Here is a 16,117-nt window from a genome sequence, read left to right as displayed (position 1 = left end):
AGGGGAAATTGGAGGTAATGAACAAGCTAAGTAAAAAAATACTGAAGCTAAGGGTTGGGTTTGACATGTAGCTCTGTTTTGAAAATTTATGGAATTTATAGTGGGAAAACTAATCCACATGCAAAACTTGTGTGTCAGGTGTAGACATTAAAACTCACAAATGAAACCATTAGACCACCACTTGGTCTCGAACCGCCTGGAAAATTTTACACATTGAGGCACACTGGTCTTTTAGGAAGCTTGTATACAGCACAGGGCTTAATTAAGTTGCCTTTGCAATGACTCACTGCCATAATTTACTGACACAGTCTCCTAATTTATGGACTTTGGGCCACACTAGATGAGGTCTTGTCTGAAAACAGTGAGAGAGAGAACGGAGGTCTAAGGTGAACATAGACTGAGGATTAGTCCTTGTCAGTAACTGAGCTTAACATAGGGAGGGTATGATCTATAGCATTAGAGGAGGAAAGAAGTTTTGAAAGGGCTGAGGAATCGAAGGATGGAAAAGTGGAATGGCAGAAGAGGCACAGGCCTGATGGAAGAGGTGGCCTGAGAATTAAGGGAGGGAGAGGTCAAGGAATGCAAGGGTGGAGGCACAGTCAAAAATTAGTAACTTGTGCGGGACATATGAAAGAAGAAGAGAAAAGGCAGAACTGGCAAGAAAAATTCAGTTACTAAGGGATCAGACAGGGAAGGAAAATCAGATAACACAGCCAAGAACCTATAGAGGGAAAAAAAATGAACCATCGTGTCCGTGAGGGAACATAATGAGAGAGACAGCACAGACATGATGTACTTTAATGTATACAGTCCTGATCTAATGTTGTGCTGTTAGAAAAAAAACAACATCATTTATAACGCTGTTCAACAGTTTTCCAACCTAATTAATTATCTCTGATACTAGGGACGACAGACACAATCTTGCACACAACACTCTTTGTGAATCCATTTGTATTTGATGGTCAAGTACATTGCAGAGCAGAAATCGCAGAGCTCTATGACTGCCATGTGAATTGAGGTGAATCATGCAGACTAACTCCATATGGATGGACGGGTGAGTGGATGTTGGTCGTAAACATTCAGCGTTTGTTGTTTTCTGGCAACATGGGAGAGCAGCTGGTCTCCATAAAGCCTCACCTCAACACAACTGAGCTAGCACTAACACTTAAAGATGAATGGACTTGTTGGCCACTGTGATGTTTTGTGTTCAGTAAAATACATTGCTTTTTAACGGACAGGTTATTCACCCAATCAAACACCACTCATTTTCTCGTATTTCTGGGTAAAAAAAAGTCAGTTGCGAGGAGCTGAAATGCTAATGTCGTTCATTTTATTTATTTTCTTGTCGACACAAGCTTTGAGCGATGTGATTATGAACTTGAGTGAATGGTTGATTTTTAATTGGAGCCTGGATTGAACAGTGTGACTTTGATGTTATATACTGTTCTGACACTGACCATGGAGTGACCAGATCCTTGGATGGCAGTATCTACACACTACTTGTAAGCATCCTGACCGAGGATGACATGATGTTTCTTAACATTGCTGCATGATTAGAGCTGAGCTAGCACATTTGTTGGAACTGCAATCTAATGACATGATTCCTATAAAAAGGATACCATTTACATATTTGTATGCTCTGTAGGCTAAAAGATGAATCCAATTCAGCTTTTTGTTGGCACTGGCTGCTGATTAAAAGAGGAGTTAGTAAGTTTAGATTGTGCTGTACATCTGAATGAATACGTGTGGCAAGGGTGTAGAATTGGGTAGCGTCAGTGAGGATGTATCTCCACCAATGCAGACAGCTTTCACCGTTGTAGGGTCTGTTAACAGAGACGCCAGACTGAAGAGAAATCGACTTCACAGATACACCTCAGAGTTAAACAGAGCAACAACAGGATTCATGAACAAATATTCTGTTTTTGTTTTTCTGTCCGTATGCAACAGCTCTCTCTCTCTCTCTCTCTAAATGTAAATGTGTAACCTTCTCTCTCTCCGCAGCATCTTTGGAGTATATTTAATATATAGTGCCCTCTCGTCTTGGTTACAGCGTGTAAGCAGGTGATTAAAGAGCTCTGACATGTCAAAGTACTATAGAAGTATCGTATAGGATGTGTCAATAAATCATTGACTGTTAGTATGTTCTGTTGATTGATTGAACTGAAATGATAGCTCCTTTCTTGAAAAGTAAGTTGTGCTAAAGTGTTGTTAAAAGACGAAGTTCAAACTTTTTCAATTTGATCTATGCAACTCAATGTTTGTGTGTTCTCAGAAAATCAGTCTATTAATAGACAAGATGTGAGATTCATTCTGTTTACAACACAAGGACCAACACTCTTAGATGTTTTCACTTAGAATGTTTTTTTTATCACCTAATTTTGTTTCTGATGCCGACAGACTTTGAAATGAATAGCATAATGGCACAATAAACTTTCAATCCTTTTTCCGCCGTGGCCCATCTGTTTACCCAGAAACCACTTCTGATATAGCCTACATATAATTCAGCTGTGATGAGGAGAACGTTGGCGAGTGTTTCAGACTTTGTGGTCAACACAGGGTGTGTGTAATGTGTTTACAAGAGAATGTGTGTGTGTTGCTAATCACACACCCTGTCACAAACCTGCTCTCGGAGCCAGTTGTTCGCCACACTGCTGTGGTTCTAATTAACAGGATAGGGCATTTTGCCCAGGCCCAGCCCTGCTCTTTGATGCGCATGTGTGTGTGTCTGTTATACTGTGTGCAAGTTTTTTTGTGTTTACTTGTGCGCCACACTTAAGTCTCATAGAAGTAGATTTTATTACCACATCCTGGTCTCTTACCCTGAACCCCAAACATCCTAGAGATATTTCATAATGTGGGGAAAACACCCAGGACCTATTATCCATCTGAACTCTCTCCTTCTTTCTTCTCTCTCTCCCTTTCTCCCTCTCTCGCCCTCTCATCCAAAGCCCAGTATGCAGTGTGTAACTGAGCCAGGTCTAGTTAGTGGGTGTATTTGTCCAATTGCCCAGAGATTAAAGCTGCCAATCATGTGGCGATGCCACATCGTAAAGCCTCATTGCTGAGTTTCACTCTGTGCCTAAATAAACACCTGAGTAAACACCTTGGTAATCACTTCTGTCCACACCTTAACACACATATATACACTGTAACACACCTACTACACACACCTTGCATAGTCCACCACCCATGGTGTGGAGCTGGTCACAGGCCAATGCCCAAAGCCGTGGTCCCTCTGCTGCCCAACGTGATCAGAGAATAGAGTAAGTTATGATGTAAACATTCCAACGAGGTTTATCAGAAGGCAATGTGGAGCTGTAAGGAAGTGATCTACAGTACTGTTGAATCTGTTCTCAATAAATCTGTCTCACTCCCTCAGCCTTTCTCCTCCTTCCTCCAACTCTCTCTGTCCTAGTTGGCCCTCATCTCCCCATGTCCCTGCTATTATTTATGGTAGTATTATTTATGACGAGCATTTATGAGTTTGTCTTTGGCCGCACTTTGCGAAGCATGCTAGTGAGCCAATTCAGCAAGAGACTGGTTCAAACTTCCAATAATGATAGGAAAGAACTGTAATCACACAGGACTGATGATCTCTTGCCCTGGGAATAATAAAAACAACATAAATTGTATCACAATTCTTCTATATGATCAAGCTTTTATGCAAATAATAGCTTTCTAGCATCTTAAACTTATTCCATCTCTCACCTCTGTCTTAATACTATTTTTCATAGAGATGTCTTTTTTCACTCTCTCAGGAGCGAGTGATTGAGAATTTGCGTGAGCAAAAGGAGCGGGAGGACAGGGTCCACCTGGAGGAGCTGGATCAGATGAGGAGAGAGAATCAGGAATTAAAGGACAAACTTTCAGCCCTGCAGCCCCAGAAAATGTCCCTGAGTCAACCTGTCAACCGCAGCCCGACGCCGAACCAGAGGCCTGACGGAGAGGTCAGTGCAGATTGTTTGGATGTAGTTATGATGACTAAGGATTACATTTGTTGAAGATTTTTTTTTACATAATGCATGTTATAGCAAGTGTTGTAGGGATGAAAAAAAAATATTCTAAGAAACAAAAATGAAACTCCAAGTCAGAAGAATTTGCATGTTGATCTGAGAATTTTACCCGACAGCTCAAAAATGCTAGTCTGGCATTTGTCTGCCGCTAGAACTACACAGTAATTAATATTTCATCGTTGCCAACATTATAACAGACTTGCACATGCAAGCAGACTTGTGCTGAGTTCTAAAAACGAGGCTAAACATAGAATCTCATTTTACAGACACTATAAAACAAATAAGTAATCTTTTTCTCGAAGCTTTTACTGTTCCACACTTCAAACGAACAAACATGACACTTTATAATTATTTTTTATTATAGAAAAAGAATTAAAAGAATTTACTTTTACAGACACTCTGCAGTGGTTGTAATATGCTCTTTGTACCCTGTATTTATACTGTTAACATCTACAGTAACAGTCATTTCACTCTCTTACCTCCCTGTGAGCCTTCAGAATACTGTTAGAAACTCCCTAGCAAAGGGCCTGCCTGCACTTTGTCCTACAGGATAAAGGGATGAATTAAGAGAGAATGATTTATGGAGGTAAAAGATCCCTCGATCCCTGTTTGGGTGCCAAGTCAGAGGCCTCGCTGTCTTTTTTCCCTCTCTTTTGACTCTGCGAGGCTTACAAGCCAGGACAGACTCTCGCCCTGCTAGAATTTATGAGAATATTTTCTTTTATTCCCATAAAGAGCATACACACATCTCATTCCTGTGAAATGATATCTTGTTGAATGTTGACGCTGCACTACATGAAAGCAACACTAGCGCCATAACTCTTTGTAGTGAGAAGATTCACTCTGACAGATGTGTTGCCATCATTGGACTATTCTGTGTAGTGGCAGCAATCAGGGCCTGTTATGTAAACGTATATTTTCTTTAGAAAGACACATGATGTGTTCGTGTTTTTGTTTGTGAGTTTGTGCGTATATGTGTGTTTCTGTCTCTGAGCATGTGCATGCAGCTGTGTGAGTGTCTGAGTGTGTTGATGTGTGTGATCCTATTGTAATGCAGTGGAGTGCGACAGGTCGTGCAGTTGTAATACTCAGTAGGCCAGAGGTGAACAGACATGGTGCCCGGGATTAAAATCTGATCAAACCAATCTGCGACACTCACAATCACATACACACCCAGATCCATCTCAGTGCAATCAGCCGATGTATAACATGATTTGATACCGACAGCCACGTGTTGTTCTAAATACAGGATTATCGCAAAATAAATTCCAAAATACATTATTCTACAAATGGGGAAAGCTTATCAACTTGTAGATGTCAAGAATCCATCACAAAAAAGAACTAACAGAAAAAAGCAATTCACTATCTAGCCTTTAAGGCTCCATGGATTGATCCTATTGGTCAGGGTGATGGAATAAGTGAAACTAAGGTCAAACAGTAATTAATAAGGAATAAACTGGGCAATGTACTGGACACTTTATTGAGTTTATTGCTCAGTTGGTTTGGTTAAAAGCATCTTATAGAATAATGTTTGATGATGATGTTACAATACTAAAGTTGGGGCTTGGTAATTTATATGAGATATTCCCTTATTACTGTAACAGTGTGTTGACGCACCAGGTTTTCATAGAATATTTACAGCAGTGGTTAGATTTAATTATGAAAAGTGTCTTGAGAAAATTAGCTGAATTCCTATTTTGGCTGTCACATGTTTTAATAGTATTAACATTTCTGTAAGTGGACACCAGGTCAACTTTTTAGAAAAAAAATGCCATTTTATCTCACAAACAAGCTAAATATAGAAATGGTTTAATTGATATAAATATGTGTATAGAAGAAGTTCTTATTTAATGTTCATCAAAAATATTTCTAAAAAAGGGAGAAATAAGCTTTCTGCCTGACATCAGTTTACTTCTGTTTGAAGATGTAGAGTTTGTGTTGGCCAGCAGGTTGTGTACACACAGTGGCCCACTCACTGTATTACTGACTCAGTCAAGCTGTTAGCGGAACTTTTATCCTGACCTCAGAACTCTGTTGACTTCATTACATCCTCATCCTTTCCCATAAAGCAGTATCCGTTGATTCCGAGGTTAATGAAGGACTTCACTAAACACTAGCTCTAAGAAGAGTGAAACTGTGAAGTACCTCAGGGAGGGTAAGGACTTTTCTATGAAAGGTTGACTTAAATCAGAATGAGGTACCACACCTCAGCTTTGGAGTCCTGTTCAAAATATTGTTTGGTCTTTTTTCCAACCAGGCTGATTTCATAACTCATTTAATTTGTGTTGCCCCCTTTTTAGTGTCCTATGTTTCTTTGTGATGACAATAAGGAGATAATAGTTAAAGATATTGATGTTTGCACTGACAAATATGTCAGGTCACATGCTGTAAATATCTTTGATTAGAACCTGACAGATAAGGGTTTGCTGATATTGTTGGCAAATATGGGTCAATCACAAATAGAGTGGTATTGGGGTTGTTGGTTTTTTTTTTTATATCAGGGGATAAAAAATCTTTGACTGGACAAATTATGCATCAATAGCTGTGTTACAAAGTTTGCTCAGCACTGCACACTCCAAATCCATAGTTTAATACATGGTCGTAGTGTAGACTGTGGTCTACACAATAATTGGTTTAACATTTTTAAACATTTAAAATATTCATTGATCAAATTAAAGGTCTTATAAAGTAACCTTTGCAAAGCCGAATTATTGCAAAATCCACGCTGAAAGGTTCTATTTTCACTCCAAATTCCCTGATTAGATTTCCATGTAGATAAAGGTGAGTTTTTCATGTACGCCTCAAAATTCTCGTACCTGTCGCCCTCTGACATACAGTGCACAGGGACAGATTTACTACTTTACAATCACATGCTGCCCAGCCTTGGTGTATCTGGGTTTCCTCTGACCAGGAGTTAAATAACCGAGTGCAGATGCTGGTGACAACACATATTTATTTTATTTGTACTGTTTTCACTTCAGACACATCTCCGGCAATGATAATAATTTCAGTTGCCGTATATGTAATCATATCTTTACTGGCCTTCCACCTCCTGTCATAATATCACAAATTCCTGCTGGACCAGCGGCCCTCTCAGCCCCGGCTCTTATCCTGCCTGTGTTTCCTCTTAAAAGAATATAACAAACTCTAGTCCACTTAGGCCTAATGCATTTTGTGCAAGCTTAGATTGGCTTTGAGTGCAGGAGTGTGTGTATGGCTAGTGGTGGAGGTAATGGGGGGTGAGGGCGAGGTAAACAGTGACTCTGCTTGCCAAGTGTTCCCCTCTTTTCATGTCATTTGACTTACAGTAGAGGCACGAGTGTAAACACAAACATTGACGAGCTTAAAGGGATTTTTAAGGGCGCATGCCGAAACACTGTGCATTGTAGACAAGTCGATTAATTGAGATAGGATTCAAACACCAGAGTGATAGAGTGCAATAATAATAGTGATTTAGACTGATTTTTAAACCTTTACAGATAAAGTTGTTCCAGTACAGATCATACGCCTCCACAGCAAGCTTTGCTCTGCTGCCACCATAACTGCCACTGATATCTACTGCTTCGGAGCAGAAGAAACTAATAGATTTTTTAGTCTTTATTACATTTTGATTGCCAACAACCACAGAATGACACTAAAAGAGAGTGTAACATAAGCCAGAGCAAAACTATAAAATGTAGTTTTAAGTTAAAAATCTGTGATTCTCAACACTCAGCATGTCTGAAGGTTTTCAGGTAAGCACTCTACTGTGATTTGTTGCTCCTGTGGTTGAAAATGGGACTGAAAAAAGCAGAGGTTTGCAGCTTTTATTTTTAAGGCTAAGGTGAATTTACAAATTCAGGTATTAGAAATGGCATGAAAGGAGAATTTTTTAAAATCTGTTTTCTGACAAAGCTGGCAAAATGTGTGCCTCTATTACAAGTAAAAAAAAATCAGGACATTGTGCACATGTAGTTGTTCTCCTGCTGTTCCCATGGTTAATCTCCCATATGATTTTTGCCTATGGTTTATCTTTTGAATAAGGAAGAATCATTTCTTCACATAGGTCATGGTAAGAGTTTACTGACATTCCTCCTTTTTTTTCTAATGACAGACTCAAGTAGAGCTGCATGAACAGTCCAAGACTCATGTCGACCTAAATATAAATTGCTTGCTGTGTCTTTGCACACATTCACTTGATGATGTTTAAACGACTGGCCTCAGCTGTTTCAACAAGTTCAACAATCTTCTCCGACACATTGCAGAGAGAGAAGTAAGGACTAAAACAGAGAGAAAAGTGGAGAGGGAGATAATTCTAGGTTGCAAACTTCCTTTGGGATATTTTTCTCAGAGAACAAAGAATTCATCAGTGTTACTTTTTTTTTTTTTAACAAAAAAAAATATATCTTAGATGTCTGGTGGTCTCGTAAAATCGCAGCCCAACAGAGGGTGATGGTAATTTTATAATGATAATGACTGAACTCCAAAGTCGACTTGACGGACGCCCCAGGGAGAGAACTGATAGAAGCAAACCACAGAAATGCAGCCAGCAGAGGAATCAGGGGGGGAATGAGAGCGGATGGGGGGGTGTACAGATTGGTTCTGCTTCAGCTACACTGTGACCCTAACCACATATTCAGGATTGCCTTACTGTTTCTTTAAACTTTCAAATCTCTTCATGCAGGATGATCTCACAACTGACCCTGTGTAATTTTCTGTATCAAATTGTTCAGACCATACAATGTTGAGACCATAATTATTTTTTATTCTTTATTCTTATTTTCCATCTTTTTATAACTTTTTGCTCTTGCTTCTAGGTTCCAGCAAAAGTAGATGGGCTACCAGCAGGAAGCCCCACGGTAGGTTCTGTTCTTGTTTATTCCTAGCATTGCGTGTCATGTGTTTGTGTGAACTAGCTTAACTTTAATATGTCATAGCTGTGCTTTGTCATGCATAGCTTAACATCCATCAGCCCTGTCTGTCCTTTGTCCTTTTCAGCAACACTATGTCATAATTAGCTCTACTTGGTCAGTCTAAGCAGCAATATAAGTCCCAGCTGCACTAAACTGGCCTCAGGTGTAATTTGTGAGCTTCATGTTGACTCCGTCCTCTTCATTTTGTCAGTATTAGCTGGCATTATGTCGACTTCACAGGAACTCCAGGCTACAATTAAATAATACTACCTTACCTTTATCATACATCATCTATCGTGCCATTCCATCACTTTTTTTTGGCTTTATAATTATAGTGCAATTTATGAACTAAGTTGAGCTACTGTGGAACAAGTGGTTTTATCGCTTTGCTGATTCTATCTATTACATGCTGTGTGAGGATTTTTGTCAAACGGGTCACTGTGAATCTTTGCTGAGGAAATTGTTTTGACTGAGTATTGTATATCGCTACCAACTAGACGGCAGCACCAACTGGCATTAAAAATAATTATAAAGAAAAAAACAGCCTTGCTGCTAATGGCCTGGTTTGCTTTAATAGCCCATGAAGAGGAATCTCTTTTAAGTTCAGTCAGTCTCATAACAAGCCTGAAACAACTCTTTGCTATATTTATCTAAAACTAGTCTGAAGCTGCTTCATTTGGACTGAAAAGAAAGTGCTATTCAATTTGCTTACAGTACAGTTAAGGCTAATGGAGGTTGAAGAAGCTTCAACGCAACAGTTTATATTGAAAGATAATTTAAGCCGACAAGGATGTTAAAATGAACAGGGCTAGAAAAGCTGAGTTTAAAATCTTGTAAACGGTCTCCAAATCATTTTGGTACAGTATTGCAATATTTTCACCCAATGCACCCATTCCATCTCTGTGTCCTGTCCCCCTTCCCAAAGACCCAAAACATGGAAGAAGCATTACGGAAATGTCCAGACATCACAGATCGCCTGAGGCTCCTGGAGCAGGAAGTTGCCCGCAACAGAGAGGAATCAGGGAAGTCACAAGCAGAGGTGGAAAGGCTAATGGCAGCTCTGCGGGATGCTGAGACGGACAAATCGTGCAAGGAGAAGAAAATTGCTGATCTTGAGAGGTGAGGGTCAAAATTCAATGACATAGCTATCAAAGGACAACATCTGGGTGTCCTCAGAGAGCAGTGTTCAGATTTTTGTAAGATCTCAATTCATTCCTAAGTGTTCTATTTATAAAAGAGTAATCCACAAGACATAAACTGTCTAGATTGTGTCCTCCCAGCACTTAAGACCACTTCCACACTGTCATGATTTTTCCCTGATGTAACAACACTGTGGAAATGCACAAAGTGACCTATGTTCATGTGTTATTTTGAATCGTTTGGCTTAATGTTTTACTATTTCTTTCTGTAATAGCATCTGCAGACCAGGGTAAGTACTTCTTAGTGTGCCTCTTAAACATACCATCATCATACTGCCTACATTTTCCATAAGCTTCACTTTTGACGCCATGCCATGATTGTTGGGTTGATGTGAAACTTTCCCAGGTAATAAGTTGGAAATTGGGCAATTTGGCTCAAATTTAATTCCAAGCAATCTTATGTTTGACGATCCCAGTAGGACAGTAAATGTACAATGCTACAACTGAAAACAATCCTGGTTCTTATTCCTGTCACTGCATTAACACAACTAGAGACTTTATACGTTTCCTGATGCATATCACTGGAGACCTATAGCTTCTCTGTTGTGTTCCCTTCTGTGAACATCTTCATGTTTCATCAGTACTATTACGTTTTTTTTTCTCTTTTCATATTGTATTTCTCACAAGTGTTTGTAAAATCAATGAGTTGTCCCGTCCATGAAAAAAACAAAGAAGAGGACCCAAGTGCAGATCACAAAACTGAATAATTTATTTAACAAAGAAAAGACAAAAGGCAAACTACAGCGTACTTTTTCAAGTCCATCAAAAATTCACGAACAGGGGGAAAAAATGTATCATTGGGAGACACAAGGAGAAATACCTGGAAGAGTCAGGAACACAGACAAAGGTAGGAAGCAAAACAAGACAAGAAACACTGGAGACAAGAACTACAAAATACAAGGGAAAACGCTGCAGACTGATATCAGAAATAAAATAGTTCACAGACAACAGGTTAAAGAAGAGAAGACATAGAAGGCAATAAATACTAAATAATATAGGAAACACTAAAGACAAGACTACGGAAATGCATACAGGGAAATTTAGAAAGACAAGAAAAGAAAATACCAAATAAAACAGGATATGACAACTAAGCAACAAAACAAGGAATAAACTAACTAAACAAAGGTAAATCATGACATGAATAAGTGCTTGTGTTTTTCTCATTGCATCACTGTGAGTACATACAGCAAGTGTTTGTGCTTTTACGTTTTTGATTTTGCCAGGCAGGCAGCCAACAGCATGCCAGTGGGAGGTGCAGTATCCCAGACACTGGCTGTTTATATTACTCTGTTTATTACTGGCACAGTGCTACTCAATTATCAACTGATTTATGGATTGGCATGGTGTGTATACGCACCCAAATGAGTGGTTGTTTAGTGCCAGCAAAGAGACACTGGATGTTGACATCAAGTTTGTGGTTGAATCCAAGAAAAAAGTAGTAGTTGTAGTTCAGGTCTGAATGAGACACAGTTACTTTAGTCAGTGCAGGTCGTATATATGTAGATTTATGTTGGATGGTTTTTCTATAAGAAGATTACTGGTACCACAAAAGTAGCCACAACTGTAAAACACATGTAAAAAAAACAAAAAAACAATTTAGTAGCCCATCGTTGCCCCCTCAGGTGTGATAATGCTAGCTATGTTTCAGAGTGGTGTAAAATCTATCTGGATGGGCTGCATGTTCTGTATCCAACATAGTTTCCTGCCTCATTCATTACCCGTTTTACGGACTCTCAACTCTGGCAAGGAACCCAAGTGCTGACTCAAGCTGTGTGGGAACACATAAGAATCAAGTATAATGGGGATACAGTAGCTCCCGCAGAGTTTGTTCACACAGTCCACTCTCTGTTTCAAGGTGTATGTGCATGCGTCATACCTTTCCCTACATACAGCTGTCACAAGAGTGTGTTGATCTGTGCCCTGAGTTTTTTCGTACATTCATGTTCACAGCCGTTTTTTTTTTTTGGGCCAGGGATTAGACTTTCAGGAGTTTCTTTTCCATCTCTTGTCTCTTTATCGAGGCTGCTGTCTCATTAGAGTCAGCTAGTCACTCCTTTCAGACTGGTCTGACCCCTACCCTCAGGTCAGTGCCTACAGGTCAGACGTCACTGCAGGTCAGTCAGAGGTTATCAGAAGAAGTCAACTGCTGTCATTCAACTTCAGCTGCCAAAATATACGGATCCAAAATAAAGTAGTATTTCTTGAAGTCAGAATCACATAATAAAGTACTTGATATAGTTTTATATTAACTATGTAAAGGTGTTTTAGATAAAAGTAGAGAATAATGAGAATAAAGAGTAGAAACTCTGATTTAAAAAAGACATAAGACATAAATACAGTCCCAACATGCATCATTCGACAGCAGGGGCTCTGTGTGCTGATTGGACTTCTATATAAAACTGTGCAAGATTTCCCAGAGGAGGATGAATGTCTTTTTAATCAGTGTTTCTGTTGGACCTCGGTCAGATGGCCTATTAACCACTATCTGGAAGAAACTAGGGAAGAACAGATGAGGAAGTAGACACTTTCTCATCCACTTGGCAATGCAGCAAAGAGAATAAAAGATAAATGTTGCCAGCTATTCATTGTAATAAATACCTTCCAGCACAGGAGAGAATTACTGTCTGCTATTTTAGAGTGTAGATCTCAGATTGACTGTAGGTTATTGTTGGAGTTTTTGGTGCTGTTTTGTTAGAAGGTGTTATTCTGGGGTAATCAGCTTTGGATGTTCAGAGACATGTAACAGGATTTACAGAAGGCATCTGTATCAGCTGCTTACACTAATGCTTATAGTTGGATTGGTTAAGTAGAGCTCTGAAAGCCGTTGTTATTTATCTCTTTAAGCAGTTTATTTAGATATAGAGGACTTACATTGTCATTTGAAAAGATTAGATAATATGAGTCAGGTTCCGTTTGTGTTCCTTATTCAATTCAGAATAAGATATTCAAGTATAAAAAAATGAGACAGGCCGAAATTAGATGTCAAAATATGAGGTATAAAATTTGGTTAATACATTTTCTCGTTGCTGAAATTTGATTGGTCAAATTCAGATGCAAAGATATACGAGGTTTGAAATTCCAATTAAACATCTGGAAAGCAATCAATTCAAAAACAAGTCAAACCAACACCCAGCCAATCAAGTTACGCTCCATTTGTCACATGACTCAGGCTTTATGTCAAGACCTTAGCTTATACACAAACGATGGATTATATGCATATTTTATAGTCTTCCATCTGCTCCATCAGGGCAGATGGAACGGATTGACTTATACTAAAGTCTTCTTCTAAATGTTGTTAAAGTCCTACATTTTTAAAGTCTGCCGTGATGTGGGGGCCAAACTTTGAGAAATAATTCAACCTCCCAGTCACACAATATCTCAGCTATTGACCTGAAAAGTACTCTGGTATGTAGGGGAGGGCTACAGGAAAAGGGAGGTGTGTGTGTCTTTGTGTGCGTGTGTATTTGTGCACATACAGTATGTGTGCTTAGGGTGAAACTGAGGGAAATGCATGTTGGTAGTTGAGTTGGTAATGGTCGGTCAGTGGATAAAAATCCCACAGCGTTGGATGATAAATATTCACACACTCACAAACCAAGAAGTAAACACAGACCAATCATTGTTGGCCTTATTCCTATGATTATAATCAAACACCAGATGTTGAGAGCATCAGTCTTTGAAAACAGAACATCTGTACGATTACACGCCAATACACAGATTACCTCTAAAGTCTCTGTGTATAAGATTTCTTTATGAAAATGCCTTTTCTGTGTATTCACAGGTGTCTTTAGCATTGAAACAGACTGGTCAACTTCTTCTACTCAGTGTTGAGATATTCCGGTCTGGGCAGATACGGTTCACCAATGAATCTGGCACTGCTGAAGTTTTACTTTTCCACTGTAGCAATGTGTTAGGTATTAAATCTCTCTGAATAATAAAAGAATGTACACCCTCGAGCTGCGTATTGTTAAGTGTCATGAGATGACTTTTGTTGTATTTGGTGCAACATAATTAAAAAAAGGAGTTGCACCTGCAGCACTAACATAGTGTTGAAGAGATAAAGAGGAAATTATATAATATAGAAATAGAGAGCAGAGCTTTGCTTTGACGGCCAGAAATAAAGCGGAGCTGCTTATGTTGGAAGGTGAATATTTGGAGTGCTCCAGGTGAAAAAAAAAGCACAAGGAAATGTGAAGAATTACTTATTACGCTTGGTTTAGGAAATGGCTGGATTCATGCATAGCGCTCTCCCTCTCACTTAATCTTTCTCAGAAATGTCACGCCAATAAAATACAATTTCCCCCCATGAATTCACTCATTTCAGCAATCAACAAATCACATTTCTCCTTCACATTTTCCACTCATATGCAGCCCAGCCCATCTGCTCCTTATTCACACTCTGCATGCCCTCATTTGCCTTCACATTGGTCAAAACACTTACTTCATTTTGCACTGATGGGTCGATGGGGGTGTATCAGCTATCAGAGGGGACCAGCGCGTCTGATGGTTTATACACCTGTGCCAGTAGCGGCTGTATGTGATAGCTGATATGGCCCTCATGGCAAGTTTGTTCTCCACAGACATGCCTCTGAGCATATAAAAACACACACACACACACACACACACAAACATCAAAGATCTCACTATAAACTGATTCTCCTCCTCGCTGTGAAAGTATGCGTGCATGTGTACCTTTATTTCAATCATAATGTTAACAGAAACAAGCGATAATCTTTATTTATGCAGCACTTTTCAAATCCCACTCGTAAAAAAGATAAAGAAAACTTTTAAAATCAACAGCACAGTCATAAAACAGGAATAAGTCAGGTACATGAAACGACAGGCGTAATAAATGGACCATCACTTTGTGTGTGTGTGTGTGTGTGTGTGTGTGTGTTTTCATAAGGGGTCAGGATATGAGATATAAATTTGATATGAAGTACTCCTTTACCGCTCTGTTTTCTCTAACTATAACAAAAATATCCTCCAAGGGTTTTAAACTACTCTAGTGTGTGTGTGGGACGGTATAAGTGTGTAGTCAATTTATTCATCTTCTTGAATGTTAGGTTTATTTCACATTAATTGCACACCAAAATCACTCGTAAAAGCGGACACACACACACACACACACACACCATTCTCAAGGCTGTGACAGCAAATATTTGCTCATATGTGAGGGCAGCTTGTAGGTTTTACCCTGAGTAAACACACCGGCGTGGATATGGAATAATAATGTGGTGCGTTTTAGCAGCTGCTCGGTCACAGCCTGTTTACAGTGTTGGAGGGTTCTCTTAAGCGCTAATTTGTCACTGTCAGCTTTCTGGTACCTTCTATGCCTTTTTTTTTTGTGTGAAGGCCAAACCCGGCGTGCAAAGAGGGTGCTTTGATTCTATTTTGAGAGTGTTTGTGAGAAAATAGAGATTGTGTACAAGTGCAGCTGTGTCTGTTGTATGGTGCCTCGGTTTGCGGATGCATGTCTTTCTGCGAGAGAGTTCATGGAGTGAGCGTTTGTATGTGTTTCAGTGCTCGTTTATGTTTTTTCTTTTTTTACATTTGTGTGTGTGGCTTTGTGTTTATCTGAGTTTGCGCCATACTTCTGTGGCTAGGTGATTCGGTAAAAAACAAGAAACTGGTTTAACTGTGGAGGTAAATACACAGCCAACCTGGTTGGTTAATAGAGGGTTCAGCTCTGTAATCAGCATCTCAAAAATGTACACGACAGCAGATTTATTATCCTGTGTGCGAGCGTGTTTTCTGGCAGTGTCTTTAAACTTGCCAAAATGTATTTTTCTATAAACACAAGCCCTTTGTGTGTGTGTGTGTGTGTTTGTGTCATCCTGTCTACCTCTTTGCACACATCTATTTTTGACAGTGCGTGTTTGTGTGGGTGCATGAGCTTGCATTTCCTGTCGGCGTTTGTGTTTGTGTGTTTGGTTGTTGAAAGATTTACAGAGTTGTGCCTCACCTCCATCGGTCAAGTCCTGTCTTGTCCCAGTCTGTCTTGTTACTAAGA

General features: G+C 39.4%; 1 protein-coding gene across 2 annotated transcripts in view; it reads left to right on the top strand.

Moving 5' to 3' along the window:
- Window positions 1-16,117, top strand: part of LOC132989273 (ERC protein 2-like) — a 145,570-nt gene that overhangs the window by 49,173 nt on the left and 80,280 nt on the right. For both annotated transcript variants that reach the window (XM_061056791.1, XM_061056790.1), the window contains exons 9-12: window positions 3,759-3,947; window positions 8,810-8,851; window positions 9,831-10,024; window positions 10,320-10,334. In XM_061056791.1, coding sequence (XP_060912774.1) covers window positions 3,759-3,947; window positions 8,810-8,851; window positions 9,831-10,024; window positions 10,320-10,334 — 440 coding nt within the window. The remainder of the gene's footprint in view (window positions 1-3,758; window positions 3,948-8,809; window positions 8,852-9,830; window positions 10,025-10,319; window positions 10,335-16,117) is intronic.

The sequence above is a fragment of the Labrus mixtus genome, chromosome 15 (assembly GCF_963584025.1).
Source record: "Labrus mixtus chromosome 15, fLabMix1.1, whole genome shotgun sequence".
In the NCBI taxonomy this organism is placed as follows: Eukaryota; Metazoa; Chordata; class Actinopteri; order Labriformes; family Labridae; genus Labrus; species Labrus mixtus.
Note: the sequence above shows the minus strand (reverse complement) of the source record. Positions and strands in the feature narration are given on the sequence as shown.